Source organism: Delphinus delphis, chromosome 12 (genome assembly GCF_949987515.2).
Source record: "Delphinus delphis chromosome 12, mDelDel1.2, whole genome shotgun sequence".
Taxonomy (NCBI): Eukaryota; Metazoa; Chordata; class Mammalia; order Artiodactyla; family Delphinidae; genus Delphinus; species Delphinus delphis.
Window position 1 is genome coordinate 35,671,268 of NC_082694.2, and position 26,229 is coordinate 35,697,496.

The 26,229-nt window shown below is 45.1% G+C and overlaps 1 protein-coding gene across 3 annotated transcripts in view; it reads right to left on the reverse strand.

Moving 5' to 3' along the window:
• The window catches only part of SLC1A4 (solute carrier family 1 member 4), a 90,195-nt gene that overhangs the window by 7,905 nt on the left and 56,061 nt on the right, over nt 1-26,229 (reverse strand). For 2 of the 3 annotated variants that reach the window (XM_060026487.1, XM_060026486.1), the window contains exons 2-5: nt 19,645-19,750; nt 5,172-5,214; nt 3,152-3,214; nt 1,390-1,556 (exon numbers count right to left, since the gene is read on the reverse strand). In XM_060026487.1, the coding sequence (XP_059882470.1) occupies nt 1,390-1,529 (140 nt within the window). In that variant the 5' untranslated portion in view covers nt 1,530-1,556; nt 3,152-3,214; nt 5,172-5,214; nt 19,645-19,750. Of the gene's footprint in view, nt 1-1,389; nt 1,557-3,151; nt 3,215-5,171; nt 5,215-15,296; nt 16,109-19,644; nt 19,751-26,229 lie in introns of those variants that run through there. The other variant, XM_060026485.1, reaches the window with a different exon arrangement.

The window sequence follows — 26,229 nt, forward strand, 5'->3', positions numbered from 1 at the left end:
TATTTTAAAATCCCATAGTAATACATGAAAACATTCTCCTTTCAAAAGAATTAAAACATTATAGATTAGGCCAAAATCTTTAGGGACCATCCTCAAGCCAGCCCCATCCTCTGATAACCACTCCTACTTCCTATGCCTGCATAGGCACTTTTCAGGCAACAGATCTCTCACTGCGGTTAAGACACTCAGCTGGGTCTGCCCTTCCAAATATCTGCTTCTGTAACTAATACATCACATTGAAGGAATGACTGTAAATTGGTTTCCAGATTGAAAACAAATGTCTTAACATACGAACGTCACTTTCTTCCACAGTTTCCTTTAATCCAACCTTTGGGAGGATTTTAGACTAAAAAAATAAGCCAGGAAAAGAACTCGATGTGATGAAAACATGTTTTCCTTTCTGAAAATATTTTTCTCCCTTGAACAACAGCAGTCATATGAAGTGTCATGTTTACAATATAGAGTCAGACTCTGGAATTTTGGGGTGAGCAAGAAAATTTGGTTAAGCAAGATAAACATCACCAGGGGAGGCTCCGAACTTGGCTTCCCACCGAATCTCAAACTTTCTTACCAAATGCCAGGCTTCTCTCCTAAAATCAGTGCAGCTGCCATCCCAATGCCATCTAAGAGAGAGACGTTCTGGGATATTTAAGGGTTGACAATAAGGAAGATGCTTTGTGCACAAAAGGAGAAACTAGTTTCTCAGCAACGAATGGGTAGAAGCTAAAACCCACAAAGTTTGGCTTGAGTAAAACAGCAGGATAAAGCTTACGAGGCATTGGCACTGAAATCGGTATGATTTCTGAGAAGTTACTTTGAGAGATCTTGTCAACTTTCCCCTTGTTAGCCAGAAATCAATCTGATGGTTTTTATTAAACAATTGCCCTTGCATTGATATTACATAAAGAAACATTCACATAAAGGAGAGACCATTCCAAGTTCACATATATGTATGGAGTGAAGATGGATTTTCCCTCCATGTTGTAAAATACTATAGGAAGGGGCCCTTCTGAAGCTTGAAGTCTATCCTTCAAAGTGAAATGAGCCTTATTTTATACAGCAGATAGCAAATTTATGGAATCCGTTGCCCCACAAGATGATATGGGCATCTCATGGGATATGGGATGGTGGTGGGACTCATAGATAAATCCCCAATGATAAAACCCAGGGGTCATTGTGGGTGATGAGGAAGTGATTGGTAACCATGACACATGCCTGTTTCTCTGAGGTCCTTCACCCCTTGTACCAAGACTGGCCTGTGGTACATCAACCACATGCAGAGCACGGGTCCAGGTGGTCCCATAGGGGTGACCTAGAACAGCTAAGTCAGGTTCTTTTCTGGATGGCAGGAGAAATGAGAGAGAGAGCAGGTGGCAGGGTGACACTCACCACATAATCCACGACACCAGCACCATCGTCGCCTCATTGAGGGCATTGAAAAAACGAATGAGCTCTTCTCCTTCAGAGCCGAGTTTCTTCAGGGCCACTCCTAACACCAGGGCAAAAAGGACCAATCCTAAAATGTTCATACCTTCAATTTCGGTGCCAATGGGGATCTGTAGGATCAGAGGGGACAAAGGGTCTAAGTTTACAACAGATGAGTGAGAATTAAAGAATGCATTTGCTCCTTTGTCTCTGCCAGACTGAAACACTGTGCCCGGAAGGAGGAAAGGCTCAGATTTTCTTTAACCCGCAGTGATTTCACAAATCAAGGGGCAGGAAACTCAAGGGGAGATGGAGTCTGAGGATATGGAAGTCAACAAACAAAATCTTCACCTAGTTGTTAACTCTGAAAGCTGTTCAAAACGGGCATAGGTTGAAGCAGAAAGTAGCGAGCTCATCATCACTGGATAAATTCAGCTAGAGGTTGGACAATCACTTCAAAGGGTTGCTTTTAGAAGAAGAGCTGATTGGTGAAAAGGTCCTTCAGATCAAGAGTCAGTGATTGGAACTCTGCCTCCTAAATGTCAACAAATTCTTTGTTGCTAGGCTCTTACCATAGTCTCCTCACTGACGAATTTCAAAAAAGATGTTCAGAATCAACGTGGGTATTTTCAGGATATTCTTTCTTAAATCACTGACTTAAAATGTACAGGTATAATGTATTCTTTTTTTCCAGCAGTGCTGAATCTCACTACTCTAAGCATATGTTAGAGGAACATTTTATTCCATCACAACACATTATGAAACTCTGAACAGGAAACATGTCAGCGTGGTAAAAACCGAAAGAGCATTTTTACCACTGTTCTAGTCTGAACCCTAGTCCCAGCTCTGATACTGAATAACTTCTCTGAGCTTCAGGTGCTTCATCTGCAAGATGAAGTGAAATAGACTAAACTAATAGCTTTTGACTTTTTTTTAAAAAGTAGAACTTTTCCTTCAATCAAAGAAAGGCTGGTAGGGCTTCCCTGGTGGTGCAGTGGTTGAGAGTCCGCCTGCCGATGCAAGGGACACGGGTTCGTGCCCCGGTCTGGGAAGATCCCATTTGCCGCGGGGCGGCTGGGCCCGTGAGCCATGGCTGCCGAGCCTGCGCGTCCAGAGCCTGTGCTCCGCAACGGGAGAGGCCACAACAGTGAGAGGCCCGTGTGCCGCAAAAAAAAAAAAAAGAAAGGCTGGTAGAACTCAGAGCCACTCAAGCCCTAAGGAGGTGTACTATGGGGTGGGGAAGGGCAAAGTCCCTCCTTCTCCCCATGGCAGCTCCATGGCTGGACTGAATAATTCTTGAGGTCCCTTGTCCCTTCCAGCTACATAGCATGAAGGCTGGGACCTAGCTCAGTGTCTGGTAAACAACAGGTACTCAAAAATACTTGTGAATGAATGATGGTTATAGTGAATTAAACCCCCAAGACCAATTCTATGTGCAGGGGTAGGTTAAATCACCTATTAATTATATTTCAGAATAGCAGAAGGGGTGTTATAAAATTATTTTTTCTAAGAAAGGGGGCAGTAGTTCCAATTCAATGAAATGGATCCACTAAACATGGTAAATGGCCAAAGGAGCAAACCTAACCCGTGTGTTTCAAACAGCCCATTCAAACCCCAAAGTCTTCAGTCCGGCTGAGAAAAACACGCATCGTGTATGCTCCCTCAGTTATGAAGCATTATTTGTGTTATAAGTATTTGCCACAAGTGATCTCACAAGAAGTTTTACCTTTTCACGGGTTATGTTTCCAGTGCTTGTGTTGTGGGTCACCTCTCTATAGTCGGTTGCATACTGTGAACAAGAGAAAGCAAAACTCCCGTCAGTTCACAGCTGAAGACCACCTGGAGGAACCGAGAGGACTGCTGGGCCTCTGGCTACTCTGTCCTTCTTCATTCCAGGTCTTCTGGGCACTCCTCACTTGGCTGGCCCGACAAGGGCCTCTGAGGACTGTACAAAAGTTACTTAAGACCAAGGCAGCATGCACTCCAGACTTCTGGTTTTTTAGGAAGCCAAGGAAATGGGGAGAATTTCCTATGTCCCCTGGTCGCTGGTTTGGAGAAGGTCTGCACACTTTCAAGCTGATGGTTTGATATCTCCAACAGCTCAGAGTTCACCTTATTTGGGGAAACTTGGAATTCGTTCCACGATGCCGAAGTACACTTTTCGATGTGTTATTTTATGTTCATTCATTTATTTATGCTCCACTATGTTCCAGAACTTATTTGAGCCTGACTGCTTTTCAGCATCTGTTTCTAATCTGCCTTCAGCCTCCACTCCCCAGAGCAAAGGCTGGAAGGCAAGACAGCATTTTCGGGCTGAGTCTTCTGGGAGACCACTCATCAGAGGTGAAACGTCCCTCCAACTTTGGTCCTGCCAGTTGACTTCACACACTTCTGCCCAACGCACACAGTTGTCTCCCTGGGGCAGTATGCATTATCGTTGAGGGGACTCTGTTATAAGACACCCTTCCTGACCCTTCTAAGGACACCTGGCTTCTGAACTGTTAAGAGGAGCCCCTTAGAGGGTTCAGACCCAGAGGCTTGCTTTGAACCGGCCTTTAAAGAGCTCTGGTCTCTCTCAGCTTTGATTATCAAGCTTTCAGACGGGCAGAGATGTTCAGCTGTCCCATGATTAAGGATGGCAGGGCAAACAAAACCCACCCCACACCTTCTGTGCCAGGCACTGAAAGCCCCGCAAACCTTGTATTTTTCTCCTAGCTCACGTTATACATACAAGCCACAGCTATGTTTATATGCAGGGTTTTTTGTTGTTGTTGTTTGTTTGTTTGTATGTTTGTTTTAAAGAGAGGCTGTAAGTAGAAACAGAATAGTCTTGGCTTGAAAAAGGCAATCAGTTTAGTCCATCTATCTAGACCTTTATATTCTTTCTCTATATAAAGCATGGCTGCAGGGGAGTTACTTGAAGAATTGCTAAAATTAGGGAAAAACTGGAAACCACCATCAACAAGGGACTGGTTGAGTAAAATTATGATACTCTCATACAGTGGAATACAGCCAATAACTTATGCAGAAGGATATTTACCAACATGAGAAAATGTTAACAATAAGAGCAGGTTACAGAACAATATGTGTAGCACGGGTACATACTAACAATGTTATGTAGTATAATTATTTTAAAATCATGTGAGTGTGCACATGTATAGAAAAAACATACTGGAAGGATGTATACCAAAATGTTAATGGGTAGCTCTAGGTAGTGATTATGGGTGATTTTTATTTTCTTCTACTTTTTTCCACTTTATTTTTATTTTTTGCAAGGAGCATACGTTATCCTTATAATCAGAAAAAAAGATTAAAATGTATTTTTTAAAAATTCTAGGGAATTCCTTGGTAGTCCAGTGGTTAGGATTTGGTGCTTCCACTGCAGGGGGCACAAGTTCAATCCCTGGTCAAGGATCTAAGGTCCCACAAGCCACACAGTACAGCCAAAAAAAAAAAAAAAAAAAAAAACCTAAAATATTTAAAAGCTCCCAAAAATGTGATTTGAGGGTATTAGGTGATATGAAAAGATACTGGAACTAGTGGGATATTTCGGAAAAATTTTTGGTTTCTTGTTGTTTTGTTTGTTTTCGCTCCAGGGGTATATCTATAAATTTTAGGCCAATGATACTAAGTGTTGTTAACAACACAACCCTCCCTGTTCCACCTTACCTAACTCTATAGCAGTAATTTATACGTAACCCACCCCTCCCCAAAGTTTCATATTTTTAGCAAAGCATCAAGCTTACCGTACGGAAAGCTGCAACCACAAGATTTGAGGGAAACAGGTTTCTGTTGGAAAAGAAAGCATTTTGTCAGTATTCTTAAAATTCAGCATTCAAAGTGTCCACTTTAAGATGCCCATTCCTGACAGCCTGACACACAGGGTTCCCTCTTTCCCCACGTCCAGCATTTACTGCCATCTTCTGCTTGATCCAAGCACCCAACTGTGCTTCAGCTGCGGGGCCCCAATAGATACTTTGAGTGCACTGATCTTTATCCTCATCTCCCTCGTGGTGCCCCTGGATATTGAGGTAAGCTGTGTCCAAGGAAACCGGAATAATTGCATCACTTTCCTTTCCCCTAGAGGCTAAGCCCTAGTGCAGTGGTTTTCAACGGGGAGTGGCACTGCCCCCTAGTGAAATCCAAAGGAGTGTTTTGTTGTTGTAATAACTGGGGGGCATTCCTGGAACTGGGGGAGTGTGTTCAGGGAGAAGTGCCAGGGCCCAGCCATTTGTTCTGCTAAATGTCTGAATGTAAAGCTGTCCCATTAATGGTGACTCTAAACCCGGAAGCAAGCACCTAACCATTTTGGTTTAGAGCATTCACATCCTGACATTATTTTTATTATAAATTACTCTCCTTTAGTATTTTTTCTTTTTTAAAATCTTATAGAATACTTACATTTTTATTTCTAATTTTAAAAATATATAATATCCCCTTCTACTTATTTCTCCCACTCTCCACCCCCGCCTCTGGCAACCACCAAGCTGGTGGGTTTTTTTATATTACAGTCAATTCATATTGATGTTTGAAATTATGTGTGTAGGTAAATTCTATTTATGGATTTCATTTCAGGATGAAGGATAGTACAAAATATTTGTTATAAAAGGAGAGCAGTAGAACTGATCCAGTTAAGCTAGATTTTGAAAGCAAAATCTATTCACGCACACAGTTTTTATTGAGGGCCTCCTTTGGGTCATATATTGTACAGATGCTAGTCATGATATACAAGAAAATCCCACTGATAATCCGTTTGTTCTACCCACTTCCTATAAGAATAAGTCTAGAAGAGTAAAAGACCATCTTTTACAATTTGTGCCAATCTTATCCACTCATTCTTACTTCTGTGGTTGAGTTGTTCATAGCACTAGAATCTCTAGGCAACTATTTGCATGCATTCGGTTTCAGAGGTAGGCAGGTCTGACTGTAGCCCAGCTTGGCGAGCAGAGTCTAAGAGGCCTCCTGGTAGTCACACCTTTGTGTAATACCCTCCCCTTCAGTGTGTGTGTCATGGGGGTGGGGGATGGGTATGACTTGCTTCTAGCCAACAGAATACACCAAAGGTGATGGGATGTCACTTTTGTGATTTGGTTCCATAAACTTGTGGCTTCCATCTTGCTAGAAGACACTCTTTATTGCTTTCTGGGCTTGCATATTTGATGAAACAAGCTGCCATATTGGAAAGCCCCGTATGACAAGACATGGAGGGTGGCCTCTGGCCAACAGCCAACTAGGAACTGAGGCTCCCAGTCTGAACCTCAAGGAACCGAATTCTGCCAACAACCACGAGTCCTCAGAAGTGACTCCTTCCCCAGTCAAGCCTTCAGATGAGACCCTAGCTGCAGCCAACACTTTGATTGCAGCCTGATAAGAGACTCTGAAGCAGAAGACCCAGCTAAGCCGTGCCAGGATTCCTGATACCACAGATACTATGGGATAATAAATATGTGTGATTTTAAGCTGCTAAATTGGTGGTAATTTGTTAAACAACAATAGATAATGAACACACCCACCAAAAGGGTTAATGAGACACAAAAATGACTTCATTAGAACACTCAGGAAGCTTCCATAGACAGCCAGCATCTAGAGACTGCAACTCAGCCTTTCCCACCTTGCTTGTCTATGAAACCTGAATTGCTTTTAACATACTTAGAGAATACCCAAAAGTACACGTCTGTATTTAAACAGACAAAATGTGATCTTCTGTTGAATTAACCATTGCAAAACGGTGATCTGAAGTTTGATTCCTATTACAAGCATATTTACATTAAAAGAAAGGCAGAAACAGACTAGGCATTTGTATTGACTATTCTTTAGTGTGTAGATGAATAGCAACTTACATTTGCCTCTTATTTCCATTACAAAGCACCCTTCTCAGTCTTGTAGGAGTACGTTTGGTATCTCATTTCCATTTGCTACACTAGTTAGAAGCAGAAACAGGCCCTGAGCCAAGGTTTCGCCCATTCTGCATCTACCACAGTAGTTCTCAGACTGAGCTGGCCACCTGCTTCTCCCCCTAAGAAGACAGGGAAGTTAAGGAAAGAGCTGGGTTAGAAGCCCTCTGTCTTCTCCATGGGTGACGATTTCCCCTGCAAATACTTCGTATCCTTCAGGAATGAGCTGTTGACCTGCCTGGTGTCTTTAGCATAAGCAATAACCCAATACTGTCTCACCCAGAACGGACCCTAACCCAGAACTTCTAGACCAAACGGCCACCGTTTGGTCAACCTGTTTTCAGACAGTCTACAATATCTAGTCTACAAAATCCAATGGGAACAGAGGGGTATATTCAATACTAGAGTCAAAACAGTGACTCCTGCCAAAAAATCAAGTTCCTAAGATCATGATGTGTTCTGACAGTTTCTTATAAAGTTAAACATACACTTACCATATGAACCAGCAATTCTACTCCTAGACATTTACCCAAGAGAAATGAAAATATATGTCTGCAAAAAGGACCTGTATGAATAACAGCATTATTCATAATAGCTCAAAACTGAATTGTCCATCAACTGATGAGTGGACAAATAACATTATGATAAATCCATACAATGGAATCCTACCTGGCAATAAAAAGGAATCAACCGCTAATATACACAACGTGGATTATCTCAACACCATCGTGCTGAGCAAAAGAAGCCAGACAAAGAAAAGTACATGCTGAGTGATTCCATCACTATGAAACTCTAGAAAAAGCAAAACTAATCCATAGTGATAGAAAGCAAAACTTTCTATCCAAAACCGCCTGAGGCCAGGGATGAAGAGTGGGAATTGCTGAGAAGGGTCATGGGAGACAAAAATGTTCAGTGTCTGGATTGTGGTAGTGATTAAATGGTTTATCTATTTGTCAGAACTCATTGAACTGTACCCCTGAAATGGATGCATCTTTTGTATGTAAATCATATCTCAAAATTGCTTAAAAAGTTAGGACAAAAGATACAGTGCTAACTGCAAAGGAGATCTGACAACCAAAAAAAATACGTACATTCAATGGGATGACTGAACTCTTTTTAGATTACATAACTCAGCTCTCAAATATTGATCCTTTGGAAGGAATCGCCTGCAGGCAGTGAGTTGAACCCACAGAATCATACTCCTTTCCTTCAGTTCCCCTGGTTGCCACAGGCCAGGAGCAGGGGCAGGAGCATGCCCCTGCCCCCACCAAGGGGCAAGGATGCGAGGCTGCAGGAGTAAGGCAAAACATTTTTCTCTACTCTTCATAGTTTGTGCCTTTGGTGTTGTATTTAAAAAGTCATTGCCATACCAGAGGTCATTTTATGTTATCTTTCAGGAGTTTTACAGTTTCGTGTTTTACATTTAGATCTTTGATCCACTTTTTTTTCTTTTTGAAGAAGTATTTTTTTTTAATTTATTATTTTTGGCTGCATTGGGTCTTCGTTGCTGCGCGGGGGCTTTCTCTAGTTGCGGCAAGCGGGCTTTCTGAGTTGCGGTGCACAGGCTTCTCATTGCCGTGGCTTCTCTTGTTGTGGAGCACGGGCTCTAGGCGTGTGGGCTTCAGTAGTTGTGGCACACGGGCTCAGCGGTTGTGGCTCTTGGGCTCTAGAGCGCAGGCTCAGTAGTTGTGGCACATGGGCTTCGTTGCTCCGTGGCATGTGGCGTTTTCCCAGACCAGGGATCCAACCCATGCCCCCTGCACTGGCAGGCGGATTCTCATCCACTGCACCACCGGGGAAGTCCCTGAATTTTTAATTTTATTTACATTTAAACTAGTTAAATTTAAACAGCCACTTGTGGCTTGTGTCTATCATATTAGATAGTAGAGATCTGGAGTTGTGAGATCCACAGTCTGGAAATCAGAAGGATCAAATGGTCTTCTCAAGCTTACCTCTGCACAGCACTCAATTTCACTGGGTATTAGGCTGCTTCTAACCATTGAGGCTCTTCATTTTATTTAAATTCTCAAATATGTCATTTTTCTGTTATTTGACCCCGAGAAATTTCCTTGAATTACATAATACCAGGCATACATTAGACCAAAGTTTTTCAAACATTAGTTGGCCATGGAATCAATTTCCTGGCTCTAACCAGCATTTTATAAAAGATGTAATACATTAGACAGAGTAGAAAAGATCAGCATGTATCACACTTAAAATGTTGTTTTGTAGGACTTGTGTTTCAGATTGTATATGTGGGAGTGAAGGTGTCTGTATGTGGATATGCCATTATTTAAAATGTATTTCTCATAGTGGGTCTAAGTCAAAAACGTTTGCAAAAAATGCCAAGACTGTACTACTAAATCCAGAGACCCAAGTCAGACCAAATTGGGAGAGAATGAATGGACGAGCCTTTCCGGTGCTTTAGGAACCTTTGGACACATTACTTAAAGCAAGCAGAAAAACTGGTATGACAGAGTGAAGTAAGTCAGAAAGAGAGAGACAAATACCGTATGCTAACACATATATATGGAATTTAAGAAAAAAAAATGTCATGAAAAACCTAGGGGTGAAACAGGAATAAAGACACAGACTTACTAGAGAATGGACTTGAGGCTATGGGGAGGGGGAAGGGTAAACGGTGACAAAGCGATAAAGAGGCATGGACATATATACACTACCAAATGTAAGGTAGATAGCTAGTGGGAAGCAGCCGCATAGCACAGGGAGATCAGCTCGGTGCTTTGTGACCGCCTGGAGGGGTGGGATAGGGAGGGTGGGAGGGAGGGAGACGCAAGCGGGAAGAGATATGGGAACATATGTATATATATAACTGATAAAAAAATAAATTAAAAAAAAAACTGGTATGAGCTCAGGCTGAAGTTTTGAAAGCAGAACTTCTGTTAGTAGTACTGTACAGACTCGTGCAGCTCACACCATGAAAAACTTCAGAAATGTTCCTTCTTCATACATCTGGTGCTATTTGTTCTTCTGATCCTATTGTCAAGGGTGGTATGCATTTCCCTGTTCCATATGAGAAGACTGTAAAACAATTTACTTTGGCTTGGTATATTTTTTCTGTTCCAAAAGTATTTCCTTTCATTTAAGTTCAAAAATTCTTTACCGAATTTATGAAAATTTCAAAGACCCTTCGGAACAGGATACGACACTCTACGTACACCTGATAAATATTTATTATCCCTAGTGCTTATTGTTACAGGTTCAGTTAACAGGGATGTGCCCCTTCAGATCTTGGTACCCCCTACAAGGCTGGGAGCGGAGGAAGGGCTGGGGGTGACGGGCTCACACTATGGAGACAGTGGGGGGTAGGGGAGTAACCTATCCTCTTTCTGAGGCCCACATCCAGTTTTAGATTCCAGCCTGAAAGGCTAAGGCTGGGACCCTGGGGTGGGGGACGTTTGAGGAAATAAGGCTACGAGCAGTACTCATTCTCTGTATCAAGTAGCCCTCAGCTGTCCCTGAGAGGCTGGGACACACTAGAATATCAGCAACACACTCAAATATTAACTCATTTAATCCTCGTAACAAGTCTAGGTAGTAGCTAAACTATTATTAACCTCATTTTACAGATAAGGCAACTGAGGTACAGAGAGGCTACATGACTTGTCCCTACAACTAGTAAGTGGTAGAGCTGGATTCAAAACCGGGTAGCTGATTTCAGTGTCTGTTCTTCATCACTATCCACACTACCTCTCTGGGTTTATGTTCTTTTCCGAACTATTCAGGCATGGTGTCGAGCTAAAGAATTTTTTTTTTAATATCCTAAGCTGTCATTGTTAGTGACTAGTTAGGCTGAGAAACCTCCATTAATTTGGATCCACGTTAGATTCGCTAAGAGTCTTCATCTTGCCTACAGGTTTCTTCGCACCGACTGAAGAAATGTGTTCTTTGCAGCCTGAGACGCGTCATATTCACCCAGTTCTCGGGAAGGAAGGTAAGTCCCTAGCACCACCCTGTGTGAAAGGAAAGGCTCCAAGCACTGTCCACTGTTGAGAAAGTGAGCGCAAGAAAAGCAATAAAGCCTAGAAAACTGGGCGACAGGCAAAATCTCAATTGCCTTTACCAGGCACGTGGTAGCCCCTTCTGTAAGACAGTGGCCCAGGATCATTTTTCTGGCTGCTAGGGCAGACAGTGTCCCGGGCCCAGGAGCTACCTGCCTCGTTGGCAGATAAGCCTCTGGTTTTCCATTTGAAAACCACAAATATTATCACTCAGAGGAATGTCTGAGGTCAGTCGCCTGAATCCTTTCCATTGACAGGTGAAGAAAACCGAGGTCAACTTTGGAGACCAGACACGTGTCATGCAGGGGAAAAAGAAACTGAGATGTTGGGGAGAATATGTGAGGATTTCTGCCCCATTTCAGAATGGAAGGCTCTTCTGTGTTTAGTTTTGATTTTCTCTGTTTTCCAAATCTCCTACAGTGTTGATTATATTAGTCCAAAACATAGTCACTGTTCACCTTTTCTCCAGGCTCCATGTGATTCCCAATATACCTAAAGGCTACACTAGCTTCAAGTCATCTTGAGGTCCCAAACATCCTTTTCTTCCCACTCACTCTCATTTATTTCAGACTATGAAGAGAGAACCATCCCCATTAACTCACGTGAACCAAAAAAACACAGTTGTTCTGTAACCTTGCCCCATTTATAACACGAGCAAGCCTCTATTGGGTCAGCCCTATTCTTAGATCTTTACAGACATAACTCATTTAACGCTCACCACGATCCTGGGAGGCAGGCACTCTCATGATCCCCATTATAAAGATGAGGAAGCCAAGGCACAGAAAGGTATGGACATGTCCTAGGACCCACAGTCAGTAAACATTGTTAGGGACCAAGAAGTTCCACAATGACTGGGTTCCTGAAGACCTGCTTAGAAGTCACTTTGGGTCACACCCAGTACTGAGTCCCGTACTCTTCCAGGTTCCAAAGCATGGCGCTTGGGCTGCTCAAGAGGAGACCATGACTTTCCCACCTGCCAGCTGCTGTCCACTGTCCTTTCTCAGCTCTCAAAGGGCCTGCTCTAGCCTCACCCCCATGCCCCAGTCTGCTATGCTATTTCTAATACATTGTGTTGGGAGATCAAACCACTTGGCAACGGCATTCTGAATTTCCTAAAAGGCATAATCAGTGTCTATTAGCTTCATTTCTCTCTGACTTGTAGTTCCATCTTGAAAAACTAAATTAGAAAACATGGCAGAGAGATGCAGTGGGAGTTTGGGGGCACTCCACGGTCTGGAAAGGTCGTGGACTTGAGCAAAGCCTTGGCGGCAGCTGCAATCACTCACCTGAGACTTTCCCCACTCCTTCCAGGCGTTTAGGTTCTAGGCAGTTACCAGGGGCAGGCCTGCGGGATCATCGAGGTGTTTGCCCACAGAATCTCATATTCACTCACTTGCCCACAGGCAGAAAGGACTGCGCCCTGCCTTTGCCAGGGAACATGCCTGGAGTCACATAAAACTGGCATCCGTAAAATTGAAAATTGGCATCCATAAAATTTTATGAAACCATAAAATTGGTTTCTTTGACGGAAGCAATTTTAAAATGTTTACCCAGAGAGTCCCCAGACTCAGGAAGCATTTCCATGTGGCTCAGGACTCCATTTCCCCTCAAAAGCTGCTCAATGAGAGTCCAATCCAACCTGCACGTTCGCTTTCCTTCACTGAAGAGGCTCGACTCCTCTGCTTACAAGAAGTGAGCGTCTGCCCTGAGCCGACTATACCCTTACCTGGTACACTTATATGCGCATCAGAACAAACACTTCTGAGATGGGACTAGGCCCGCCAGCATGGCCTCATTTCTATGGCATGTTGACTTGGGGAAGGGAAGAGTGGGAGAAATAGAGCCCTGAACCAGGGGGCATGAGACCCATAGTTCTTCTAATCTCTCTTTTGACAAACCACTCTGTGTCCTTGAGCAAATCACTTAATCTCTGTCTCAGTTTCCTCATACCACCTGCCCTACCTTTATCCATGACCTGCTGGATTAAATAAGCTTGGCCTTTGGAAGCATTATGAAACACTACCCCCAACAAGCTACGACAAATGTTCTCTGGGTCCTTCCCTGTATTTGTGGCCCGAGTCACCGAAAGTCTGTACTTACACTGACCGCTAAGCCATAAGGATGGGTCATTCACTTCAGAAGCAGGAGCTGAAGGGGCTTGTATCTAAAACTAGAAAACCATGATCAGGAAATAAGTCCCTTCTGGGGCTGGTGGAATAAGGTAACCCCTCCTTCACCCCCACCCCCTGCCCCCTGTTTCTCGGCCATTGCCTCTCTCGGAGATAAAAGAATGCTACTAGCGTCTCTATGGGGTACCACCAGCAGGTCAGAGCATCCACACTCCGAGCCACTAATCCCTGCAAAAAAGACTCCCTTAACCCCACAACCTCCCTCCCTGACTGATACGCTGAAGGTAATAAGCCAAAGGTACTCTCACCCTCAGTAGACTTTTTCAGTACCCACTTAAAAGTTAGTCCTCCAACCTTAAGGATCTTTAAAGACTCCAAATATCAAGCTGCTAAGACATTAGACAAACGCTGTAGCTCATCAAAGTTCTAATAGGCCACCTTCACCTGCCATTTTGGTAAGAAGTTTTGGTAAGAACTTTTTGGTCCCCCTCATCAGAGAGGTTTGGCTTTTTGATTTTTTCAGTGTAAATTCCTTTGGGTTTTTTGTTGTTGTTGTTGTTGTAATTTTATTTATTTATTTATTTAGCTGCACCACACAGCATGTGGGATCTTAGTTCCCCGACCAGGAATTGAACCTGTGCCCCCTGCAGTGGAAGCGCACAGCCCTAACCACTGGACTGCCAGGGAATTCCTGTTGTAATTAAATGAACACTCGCAATCTTAAGTGGCAGACAGTCATCACATTTTCCAGAAGGAGAAATCGAAACAGCAGGGAGTCAAGTCACTTTGCCCAGAGTTTGCTGTTTTTCACAGCCTCAGCAATGAGGAGCTTTGCTTCGGTGACTCAAGACAAAACATATGTCCAAGGCTCTGAATCCAGAATTATTGGAAATCTGGAGGGGGAGCCAGCTGAGGTCCTCACTCAGCTGAACCTGGCCATGTCAGTAAATACCTCTAGGCTGCAGTTTTCCCACCTGTGAACTCTGGGCTAATGGAGAAACCAAAAGAGGCTGAGGCTTTGGCCAATCCACAAAGACTACACTACAACTCAAGGGATGAAATGCAACTTCTAAGAGTCACAAAAAACAGGCAAAGCTAAGTGAAGATGCTTCTTTCTCTCTCCTCTCTAGAATTCACATCTTCCCACAAATAAAGTCCCTTAAAACTCATAATACTCTACAATGTTCCTGACTATGGGGATTGACAGCAATCCGTCCCAAGTTCCCAGGAGAGGCATGTTTCTGGGCAATGAGCCCTGCACAACTACCTCCAGCCTTGTTATCCTTGGGTCCACTGACAACTCTTCAAAAAACTGCCAGCTTCCTACCAGCCAAAGGGCTGAAACAGAGGCCACAGATTACAGGCGAGAATGGTCCAACAGGCAAAATTTAACCAATGCTCCCAGAAGCTTTTGGGCACCGTTGGCGGAGAAAATTGGGTGAGGATATTGGGGCGTGGTTGGAAAGTTTTCCCTAGTGTGGGCAGCCAGAGAGTGTAAGGAGTAAAGTACAGGTGAGACCGCTGCCTCTTCCCTAACACACTCCCACCTAATGGTAGGACTGGTTCTTCCTAAAAGATGCAGTAACGATCCTTGAGAATGTCAGGTGTGCCCCCGGCTGACGTCTGCAAAGGTGTGGTCAACATGCAAAGCCTCCAGACGTTATTTTGATATTTAAAAAATGTTAAGAGCCACCAGCAGCCAATTAAGAATGAACTCTTAGGAGTATATGAGGGTGTATGAGTATGAACTAGAGTGCATTAGAGAGCTGGAGTCTCCCACTGAGCACTCGGCGAGGTGTTGGCTGGCGGGGAAGGGAGGACGTTACCTGGCCAGGTCGAGGAATGAGTCCACTGTCTCTTTGGGGACCGGTGGGGGCCCCGTCTCCTCCAGACCCAGGTCGCTGGACTGAAGGGTCTGCGCGCCAGATCCAGGCTTGATGATGAACGCCAAAGCGACTGCGAGAGCCGAGGCGCCTAGTGTGGTGAGGCCGAAGTAGGCTATGGCGATGCCGCCCAGGCGCCCGAGAGAGCTGGCATCAAGGGAGGCGGCGCCCGATACCAGGCTGCAGACCACCAGCGGCAGGATGATCATGCGCAGCATGCGGAGCAGCATCTCTCCAGGAAAGGCCAGGTAGATGACCTGTGTGCGGTTCAGCTTGAGCCCACGCAGCGCCGCGCCCAGGCCGGCGCCCGCCACCACTCCGGACACTGTGAGCAGCACCAGCGCGTGGCGCCGTAGGAAGCCAGCGCAGCGCCGCGCGCGTCCGGCCGTGCTCCCCCGCGCGCCAGGCCCCGCTGCAGGCCCCGCCTGGGCGCTGTCTAGGTAGCCGTTGGTCTCGCTGCTCTTCTCCATGGCGCTACCCGCGGCTCCGAGCCGGGGACTGGGGCTCCGGGAAAATACGCGGCTCTCAATGAATGGATCAGGCGGAGCTGCCGAGGTCCGCTAGCTGTGCCTAGCGGGTTCTGGGAGCTAGCCCGCGGGGCTCTCCCGGTCTTGGCCCTGGAGCAGGTGCGGGGAGGGCCAGGAGAGACGCGGGAGAGCGGGCTGGAGCCCCGGGGTGAGTGGATCGCGCCGCGCCCAGTCCTGCACGGCGGCTACGGTCCGAAGATGATGTAATGAGGGAGCTCGCAGTTGCGGAGGAGAGGGGGAGCTCTGAGAGACCTGGGCCGGCCCCCTTCACACCCACCGCCCCGCCCCCTCGGCTCTGGCCAATCAGCGCCCGAGAGTCTCCTCCGCGAGCCCCTCGCCCGGCTCCTGGCCACCGGCGCGGGGGGAGGGGCGGCCCGGCCCGGGACGCCTACTGAGGCCGCTGGGGTGCGGGTGTAGCCGGCCAGTCCCGGCGCCCGCAGCCTAGGAGGCCCCGCTAACCGAGGCCCGCTCCCAGCGACCGCGGGGGTGGCGGGGCCTGAGGGACAGCCAGGGCTCGTTGGCACCTGCCGGGGCCGCTCGGGCCGGCCGGGGTCTGGGCCCTCGGGGTCAGAGGGTCGGGGAGAACGTGGAACGCGGTGACGTTCCTTGTCCTGGGGGTTGGGGGAGGGGAGGGGTTGCCAACAAGGTTGGTGCTGTCGCCCCCGCGCGGCCCGTTTTCCGCCGGAGAGCCTGCCCGCCTCTCCTAGGAAGGGTCCTCGCGTGAGGGGATCCTGGGCGCGCTCCTAGGCGCGTGGCTTCGGGCCGCCGGGATAGGCCCTGGGTCGCCAGGCAGCTGTCAGCTGTATGTGAGCTGAAGACCAAAACTCTTCGAGAAGAAACAGAGCTCTTACCACCACCACTTCCAGTCGCGTTTCTACCTTGTAACCTCAGCTGAAACACACAAGCCACTGGGTTTTAACCTTTTCCATACCCTGGGCCCCAGGATCGTATGAAAATAGTGCAGACAGCAGTTTAGCCAGGCTGAACAGATGGTTCCTTAGAAAATTCCCTGACGGTCCAGCGGTTAGGACTCCGAGCTTTCACTGCTGAGGGCTTGGGTTTGGTCGGGGAGCTAAGATCCCACAAGCCGCGTGTCTTGGCCAAAAAAAGAAAAAAAAAAAGTTCCTTAATGTTCACATTAGATTCGTTTACTTTTTATTTCAAATTTTATTTATTTTAACAGCTGCTCTGGTCACAGCAGATATGAGAAAAACCTCTGCAGAGTCGTTTTACTGTCACATTTATTAGATTTTCATATTTTTTCATTCTGCTTTTGAAAGGAATTGTTCTTTTAAGACTTTTGTGAAAGGGAAGCCTTCTTATGTGTGGCCAACCTGAATTAAGGAGGAAGACAATTTACTATAGATCTCTTGCTGAAAAGGAGTCATCTTAAAACATGCCAGCACAGATATTTATGCAAATCAATACGCCTTAGTAAAGAACTTTAAGGAGATGTCCACATTTTGAGACAGTGAGGATTTCATGGCTTGAAGCCAGCCAGCCAGCTGCTGACTGGAGTTTGTAGGGTTTTTTTTGAGGGAGGGGGGTACAAATCAGGTGAAGAGCTTACATATTTTTATCTGGTTTTGCAGAGCAAAAGTTTATTTCTGTGTGCACTGAAGAAAGAGGAATTTCTACAGACACACTCTCTGTTTTGCCAACCAGCCCCTCCCTTCATTTTGACTACCACTTTTATGCAAAGGATTTGCCATTTCCAACTGCCTGCTTTACATCTCCACCTGGGTATCCTGCAGGCGTCCCAACTCAACATGTGCAAGACTGAACTCCTGGGGGCCTTCCTCATGCCTGCTCATCCTGCTGATTCCCCTATTTTTGTTACCAGCATCATTGACTTCCCAGTCAACTCTGCTTGAAACCTCAGAATGACCTTTGATTCTTCCTGGTGTCTCCTCTCACCTGACCAATTCCCAAGTCCCACAGACACTCCTTGCGCAATATTTATCCCATACTCCCCTCCCATCCGTTCCCAAAGCTGCCATACTGGCTCAGTTCTTATTTCCACACTTCTTACCTCAACTATCAAGATCTTCCCACCTCCAGTGCTCATCCTATATTTTGCCTTGCCCCAGGCCTATCTTCCTAATGAATAATATGCTTGTTAGGATTAGGTTGGGCTTCCATCCAGCAGGGAAAAAAAAAGGCGCAGTGCCTTCTCCCTTTGAGAACACTTCTTAAAAGTGGCACACACTATTTCCTTTCTATCTCATTCACCAGAATTCAGTCACATGACCACACCTAGCTGCAAGAGAAGTTAGGAAAGCTAATCTTAATTTGCACAGGCATGAACCTGGTTAAAAACTGGGGCTTCTGTTACCACAGAAGTAGGAAAGAATGATATTGGAGGACAGCTTCAGATCACTTCTTTTTTTAAAAAATTAATTAATTAATTAATTAATTTTTGGCTGTGTTGGGTCTTTGTTGATTGGCTCGGGCTTTCTTCAGTTGCTGTGAGCGGGGGCTACTGTTTGTTGCGGTGCACGGGCTTCTCATTGCGGTGGCTTCTCTTGTTGCGGAGCTCGGGCTCTAGGTGCATGGGCTTCAGTAGTTGTGGCTCGCAGCCTTTAGTAGTTGTGCCTCGCGGGCTCTAGAGCGCAGGCTCAGTAGTTGTGGCGCACGGGCTTAGTTGCTCTGCGGCATGTGGGATCTTCCAGCACCAGGGCTCGAACCTATGTCCCCTGCACTGGCAAGCGGATTCTCAACCACTGCGCCACCAGGGAAGCCCCAGATCACTTCTTGTTCAAAAGTTCTCAGGGTTCCCACTGAACTAAAAATATGCTCTTCAACCTGGCATTCAACATTTACCATGATCAGCTCACTCTCCAGCCTTGTGCCCTCTATACATGCAACAAAAATGAGACTGTGCTGCTTCCACATTTTCTGGCCTCTGCATCCAGTTCCAGTTCAGATACTACTTCTCTCCCAAAGCCTTTCTTAACGCCTCTTTGCTCTAACTCTGCCTGCTGCCCATAGCTTTTTGGGCTGGTCCCACACACTTCACAGCTGCGTTAATAGTTAACCCTCAACTGGGAGTAGGGAACTCCCTGCACTGCTGGTGCTTTCATTGGCTATAAGTATGGTGCTGAGTGGGAGAGCAGTGTTTGGAGGTGCCTTATGCCATGCCAGATGCATCTGTCATTGAATTAGCAAAACCTCTCCTTAAGGAGGAGCTGGTCTCTTGGGACTTCTTTCAGGGACTGGCTGCCCTGTAGCAGTTCCGCCTACATATGAGGCAAACCAAGAAACAGGTGTCTGCTCCTGGCCTCCCCAACAGCTGGTAAAGGGTTTCATTTTCTGCCTTCTTTTTCTCTTTCTTTTTTTTAATCCCTCTCCTTTTGTTCTATTACATTTTCTTTGTCTTTTCATAATTTTACATGCCTCCTGCTTGTAGGGATTTAGTATCAATAAATCATATAAACTGACAAATAATATTTATATTATTAATAGAAACATTATTTATAACATAATAAATAAAATAAATAATTATTGATTCCTATATTTAGACACCTTCCCCCACTACACTCACAAGTGTTCTCTCTGGGTTCTAGATGTATAAGTACCAAATTACAGAAATACCTTAAAACTGGGCCAGTCTGACACCACTCACTATCACCACCACCATCATCTGATGCTTGAATCTCTCAATAGGTTGGGGTACTGTTCAGCGAGTATCTCCTTTCTTCTTCCTCCCATTTGGATGGGCGTGTACTTACCCCTTTGACTCTGAGCTTGACCATGTGACCTACCTGGCCAATAAAATAAGCAGAGGAGTAAAATGTTTTTGCAGAGTTGCACTTGGATTCCTGAATATCCATCACCCAGCGTGCCCCAGGTAGATGCTCCACCTTCATCCTGGCACCAGAACAGAGAGGAGTGTGTCTCAGACCAGCCCACAGAGGTTTGCCTTGCCCAGCCCCCTCACAGCCCAGACAACGCACAGCCCCATGAGTCAGAAAAATAAATACTGTTGTTGAAACCCACTGAGTTTTGGAGTCATGCATTATTGTGGCAATAGCCAAGTAATACAAGTCCTCTCTTCGACATCTATCCCAGTTATCTATTACCATAACAAACCACTCCAAATGTTGTGGCATAAAATAACAACCAGTTTCTTATGATCATATATATATTTTAAATTTAATTAATTAATTAATTAATTATTTTTTGGGTGTATTGGGTCTTCGTTGCTACGTGCAGGCTTTCTCTAGTTGCGGTGAGTGGGGCCTACTCTTTGTTGCGGTGCGCGGGCTTCTCGTTGCAGTGTCTTCTCTTGTTGCGGAGCACGGGCTCTGGGCGCGCGAGCTTCAGTAGTTGTGGCTTGCGGTCTCTAGAGCGCAGGCTCAGTAGTTGTGGCGCATGGGCTTAGTTGCTCTGTAGCATGTGGGATCTTCCTGGACCAGGGCTTGAACCCATGTCCCCTGCATTGGCAGGTGGATCCCTAACCACGGTGCCACCAGGGAAGCCCTGTGATCGTAATTTTGTAGGCCAGAAATTCAGAGAGAACACAGCAGAGGTTCCCATCTCTGCTGCATGCTGCCTGCAGCCCAGCTGGGGTGGCTTAATGCCTGGAGGTGCCTGGGATGGCTCAGCTGGGGCCATATTCACTGTGATCCTTGGTTCTTTTACACATTGCAACTAATGAGGCTGGACTGTCCAAAATGACTCATTCACACTCCTGACACCTAGGCTAGTGTGGTTAGAACAGCTGGGGCTGGCTGGATATCTCATTCATCGTGAAGAAGAATCAGTTTCCCTCATTAAAGCAATGATATGGATTTTTTACTTACGCGGTGATAAGAATGGTGTTTTTCCTACCTTGTCAAAGTGACTGTTTATCACTCCCAATATACTCGTGTATCGATGGATATTATACATGAAACTGAGCAGGACCCTGTGAGGCTCCTGGGCAAAAAAGCCTTTCTGTGTCCCCCATTTCTTGATAACAGGAAATAGGCTTCCTTCAGCCTCCATGACCTTCCCTGTGTTCCAACGGGCAGGTTTAAACAGTTGCTAATTAGGTAAGGGAGGGGATGTGGAGACAAGGCAGGAATAGTCAAGAAACTATAGAGTAGCCTTGGGGCAGGGTCCCGGTTCCCCCTCAAGGGATACACATAACAATATCTTTGAGCTGCTTTACAGATACTGAAACCTCCACCAGGCGGGAAAAGTTAACAGTATGCTGCCCACAAGCAGGTAGACTCCAGACTGGTTGGAACCAGAAGGTTGATGTTGGCTGACTCCCACTTACCTCACCACCAACCAATCAGAATGTCCACGAGCTGATCACGCCCTCTTTGAGCCATGACTATAAAACTCCTCACTACCCCCTCCAGGTCGGGACTCACAGTTTTGAGGGCATTAGCCTGCTGCGGCCCCCTTTGCCTGGCAAAGTAATAAACCTATTCTTTTCTACTTCACCCAAAACTCTGTCTCCAAGATTTAACTCAGTGTCGGGGTACAGAGGCTGGATTCGGCATCATACACACATGCTGGCTTCTTCTGGTAAAGAGATTATCTCTGTTCTAACTTTATATCTGATGACAGTTTCGTATTTTCCACATTATTTCACTAGAATTGCTAGTGGCATCAAGCATCTGGCAAGAATTATTTTCCGCCAATGAATGGGCTGAAAAAGGAAAATTGTGTCCTTCATCACAGGCAAATTTGGATTCTAGAGTGCTTCTTTACCTTCACTAAGAGACACCAGATATTTTAACTAACGACTATATTAAAAAGGTTAAACTTCAGCTTAACTCTTTCCATGTTAGCAAAACACAGCTTTGCAGAAAATGCAATGTGATTTTCAAAAAAAGAATATTTGCTTTTCACATAGATTACCTAGCAGAGCAAGCAAGGTGAAATTCCAAAATAATAAACAGGTTCTTTTTCTCCCATGATGGACAACTTAGTTCAAAGTGGCATACTGGAATCAAAGTGTGGGTGACTTTACAATCTGTAATCCTCTGGGCTCCCCTCCATATCATCTCTACCCACCAAAAAGAAAAAAGAAAAAAGGGGCCATAAAGATGTCACTAGAACCGAAAGGTCAGGCACAGACTCAGATAAACAATTTGAGTCAACACTAAAAGGGAATTTGGTCAGAGTGGGAGTAAAAGGCAGGGTGAGGCAGAAATAAGATGCCTGTTTCTATGGTTTTAGAGAAAAGCTAAGGCTCTGTGAAGGACATTTTCTACTGAGAGAATTGGTCAAATAGGAGCATTGAAAGAGATGAGTTAAAAGACGGGAAGAAAAGTTCTTTTGCTGTCTGTTTTGTGGGCAAGGGTTCTAAGCATAGAGGTTTATTTCAATGACACAACCAGAGGCTTACTGAGTTGCTTACTAAGAGTAAATCACCCTGAAAGGCCCTTAGAATGAAATACAAAAAAAGGGAGTACGGACTACTTAGGGAGCTGACTAAAATGCACATTCCTGAGCCCAGAGGAGGGCCTAGAAATCTGCATTTCAACAAGCCAATCCTTCCCTCCCACATCCCCCTACCCCCACCCCAGATTATTCAATTCAAAAGTATTTATGAGGTCATTAACAGAATTTGGAATTAAAGAGAAGTCCAAGATAAAGTCTAGGACTGGGCCTTCAAAACCTGCCACTCAAGTTCTTCTGAGTATAATGTTAAGGGGTAAGAAGCAGGTGGGATTAGAGGGGAGGGGCAATGGTTAGGGTACAATTAGAATGAGTTAGAGTTCTCCCAGCAATTTATTACTCCTGGCACAAGAATTCCCTGAAATCTGTTTGGGAAAACAGCCATAGACAGGTGAAAAGATAATTAACCTTCCAGGTAGAACTCAGTGATCCCCAAACGTGACTCTCATCAGAGTCATCAGAAACAGTTTTAAAAGGATAGATTCCTGGGCTCCAACCCTGGAAATTCTGTTTTTTGTAGCTCTAGGGTAAGACCCAGGCATCTATTTTTTATTCTTCCTGTTAATAGATTAATGAGATAGAACAACTAAATGCAATGGGATCTGGATTAAAAGATAATTTTCAGACAGTTAGGCAAATTTCATGTAAACTGTATGTTGAACTTAATGTTGAGTTTGTCAGGTGTGACAACAGTGTTCTCAGTACTAGGACAATGGCCTCCTTCTTGGGAAAGGATGGAGAATTATTTAGGGGTGAAGTGCCAGGGTGCCTGCCCACCACTCTTGGATGGCTTGGTAGAGAGGAAACGTGTATATAAAGAGAGAATGTATCGATAGTGTGGGAGGCAAGAGGTTAACAGCTGGTAAAACTAGGTGAGGAGCACATGGGTGCTCACTGTTTTGTTCCTGAAACTTTTCTATAGGCTCAAATTTTTTTCAAATTTACGAAACGTTAATTTTTTTTTTTTTTTTGCAAGAGAGAATAAACAACGGAAAGGAAAGCCTCCATCCTTCACTTTGTTGCACAACAGATTGAGCAACCTTAGTAGGAAGGCATGGGTTACAGGGGCTTGGAGCAGAGAGGTCACTGTGGGCTAGCACTGTGGTTCTCCACTCATTCTCTGCGGCCATATACATGACAAGTGATGCTTACACACAATGCCCACAGCCACAGGTGCACCTCGACTTTGATGTAGTTCCTGGCTACCAACTTGTAACACAACAGATTTTCCTGCTTAAGAAAGAATGCAAGTAAGTGATATTATCCTAGGGATAATTTTGAATTACTCAAATTTATTTTAAAAATAATGTCTGAACTTCTCTACTTTTGTGTGGAAGGTGTTTGAAAATTCAATAAATCACTCTGAAGTACAAAGAAAATGTAGGTTATTTGCTATCTATAACTGATCTAATCTTTGTCATGGGCAGTCACAGCATTGGGTCATTGCAGGGAGGAGAAAATGGCTTTAACTTGACAATGAATGTAATGGAAACCTTAACCAGTTTAAATAGCCTTGTGTGGATAACTCAGAGTCTTTTGGTAAATACTCAGAAATTTCAGGCTTCCTTTCTACCAGTAAATGACTCTACCATGATGTGATTATTTTAAGAGGGGTTACAATTTTTAAAAAAAACTGAAGAGTGGTACTTCATTAATAAGAAAAATGCACGGACACTGTGGTAGATTACAAAAATAGTCCCATTCTTCACCTCTCCTTGTATCCCGACCCTTTGTCACATTACTTTTCAGGGTCGTACAACTCCATCTGGGCTCAACTACATGATTTTCTTTAACCAGTGGGTATAGCTGACCCTAGGCAAGCACAAATTTGAAATAGGTTTATACATTGGGCTTTTCTCTTGTGCCTGTGCCCTTGCCATCAGAACATACCTGGGCTAGCCTGCTGGAGGATGAGAGATGTGTGGAGTCCAGCTGAGTCCCAAGTCATCATAGGGGAGGTCATCCTAGATCAACTACCAGCCCGTCAACCCCGGATATGGGAGCAAGCCCAGCCAAGGTCAGCAGAGCCGTCTGGTTAGCAGCCCCGAACCCTGCCCCCAGAAGCACAAACAATAAACTCCTACCGTTGTGTGCCATGGGGGTTTTGTGGTTCTTTGTTACTATGTTACTCCAAGTCCTCTAAGAAGCATATGCCAAGCTAGGATAAAATGTACAAGGATTTTATTGTGGAGACACTTCTGAGAGAAAACAGAGAGGGAGCGGAACTAGCAGAGCTGTCAGAGGGCAATGCAAGTCTGACCCCAAGTGAAGGAAAGAGGGAAGGAAGGTTGGGTGGAAACATCCTAGCCTCTCGTGCAGCCAAGAAAGGTCAGCAAGGCTACCAGGGAACCTCAAGGCAAAGTCAGCTGTGAGAGGAGTCTCAAGCCTTCCAGGAACAGGTTGGCCTTAGTATCCCACTGTGCCCAGCCATTGGCTGGAGAAACCTGTGGGACACATGGCCTTGGCATAAACTTGGCAGTGGATTTCAGAGCACACTAATTGGCCAAATAGTCCAATAAGTCTGCAAGGTTTTTTTCCTTGTGCTTGCCACGGTTACACAGCTTTATTGGTTGACTTTAATAGAGACACAGAGACTCTAGTTACTTATAGAGCAGCAGTTCTTTTTTTTTTTTTTAACATCTTTATTGGAGTATAATTGCTTTACAATGGTGTGTTAGTTTCTGCTTTATAACAAAGTGAATCAACTATACATATACATATATCTCCATATCTCCTCCCTCTTGCGTCTCCCTCCCAGCCTCTCAATCCCACCCCTCTAGGTGGTCATAAAGCACGGAGCTGATCTCCCTGTGCTATGCGGCTGCTTCCCACTAGCTATCTATTTTACGTTTGGTAGTGTATATATGTCCATGCCACTCTCTCACTTTGTCCCAGCTTATCCTTCCCCCTCCCCGTGTCCTCAAGTCCATTCTCTATGTCTGCATCTTTATTCCTGTCCTGCCCCTAGGTTCTTCAGAACCCTTTTTTTTTTTAAGATTCCATATATATGTGTTAGCATACGGTATTTGTTTTACTCTTTCTGACTTCACTCTGTATGACAGTCTCTAGGTCCATCCACCTCACTACAAATAACTCAATTTCGTTTCTTTTTATGGCTGAGTAATATTCCATTGTATACATATGCCATATCTTCATTATCCATTCATCTGCTGATGGACACCTAAGTTAGAGCAGCAGTTCTTAATGTGTGTGGTGCTGCCTCCTAGAGGACATTTAGGAAACGTCTAGGGGCATTCCTTGACTGTCCTCATGACTGAGCAGGTACTACTGGCATTTAGTGGCATGGGCTAAAGATGCTAGATGTCTTGCAAATCACTGGACCATCCTGCATGACAAATCATCCCGTGTGTTCTTCACCAATTTCAATGCTCTATATGGGGAATAATCTGTTTAAAATGATCTGAGCCGGGGCTTCCCTGGTGGCGCAGTGGTTGAGAATCCGCCTGCCGATGCAGGGGACACGGGTTCGAGCCCTGGTCCGGGAAGATCCTACATGCCGCAGAGCAACTGGGCCCGTGCGCCACAGCAGCTGAGCCTGCGCTCGAGAGCCCACGAGCCACAACTGCTGGGCCCCGCGCACCTGGAGCCCATACTCTGTAACGGGAGAGGTCACCGCAATGAGAAGCCCGCGTGCTGCAACGAAGAAAAACCCCCGCTCGCTGCAACTAGAGAAAGCCCATGTGCAGCAACAAAGACCCAATGCGGCCAAAAATAAATAAAATAAATTAACACCCCCCCCAAAAAATGAATAAAAGGAAAAATATTTAAAAAAAAAGATCTGAGCCAAGAACCTAATTCTTTTTTACATAGAAACATCAATTATTCTTTGTCCAACATAAATATGCACTGCCTTTCTAAGATTACAATTGCCATGACATTGAAAAAAGTTGCTTTGTTTCAAACTTTACTGTGTTGGTTACCCATATTAC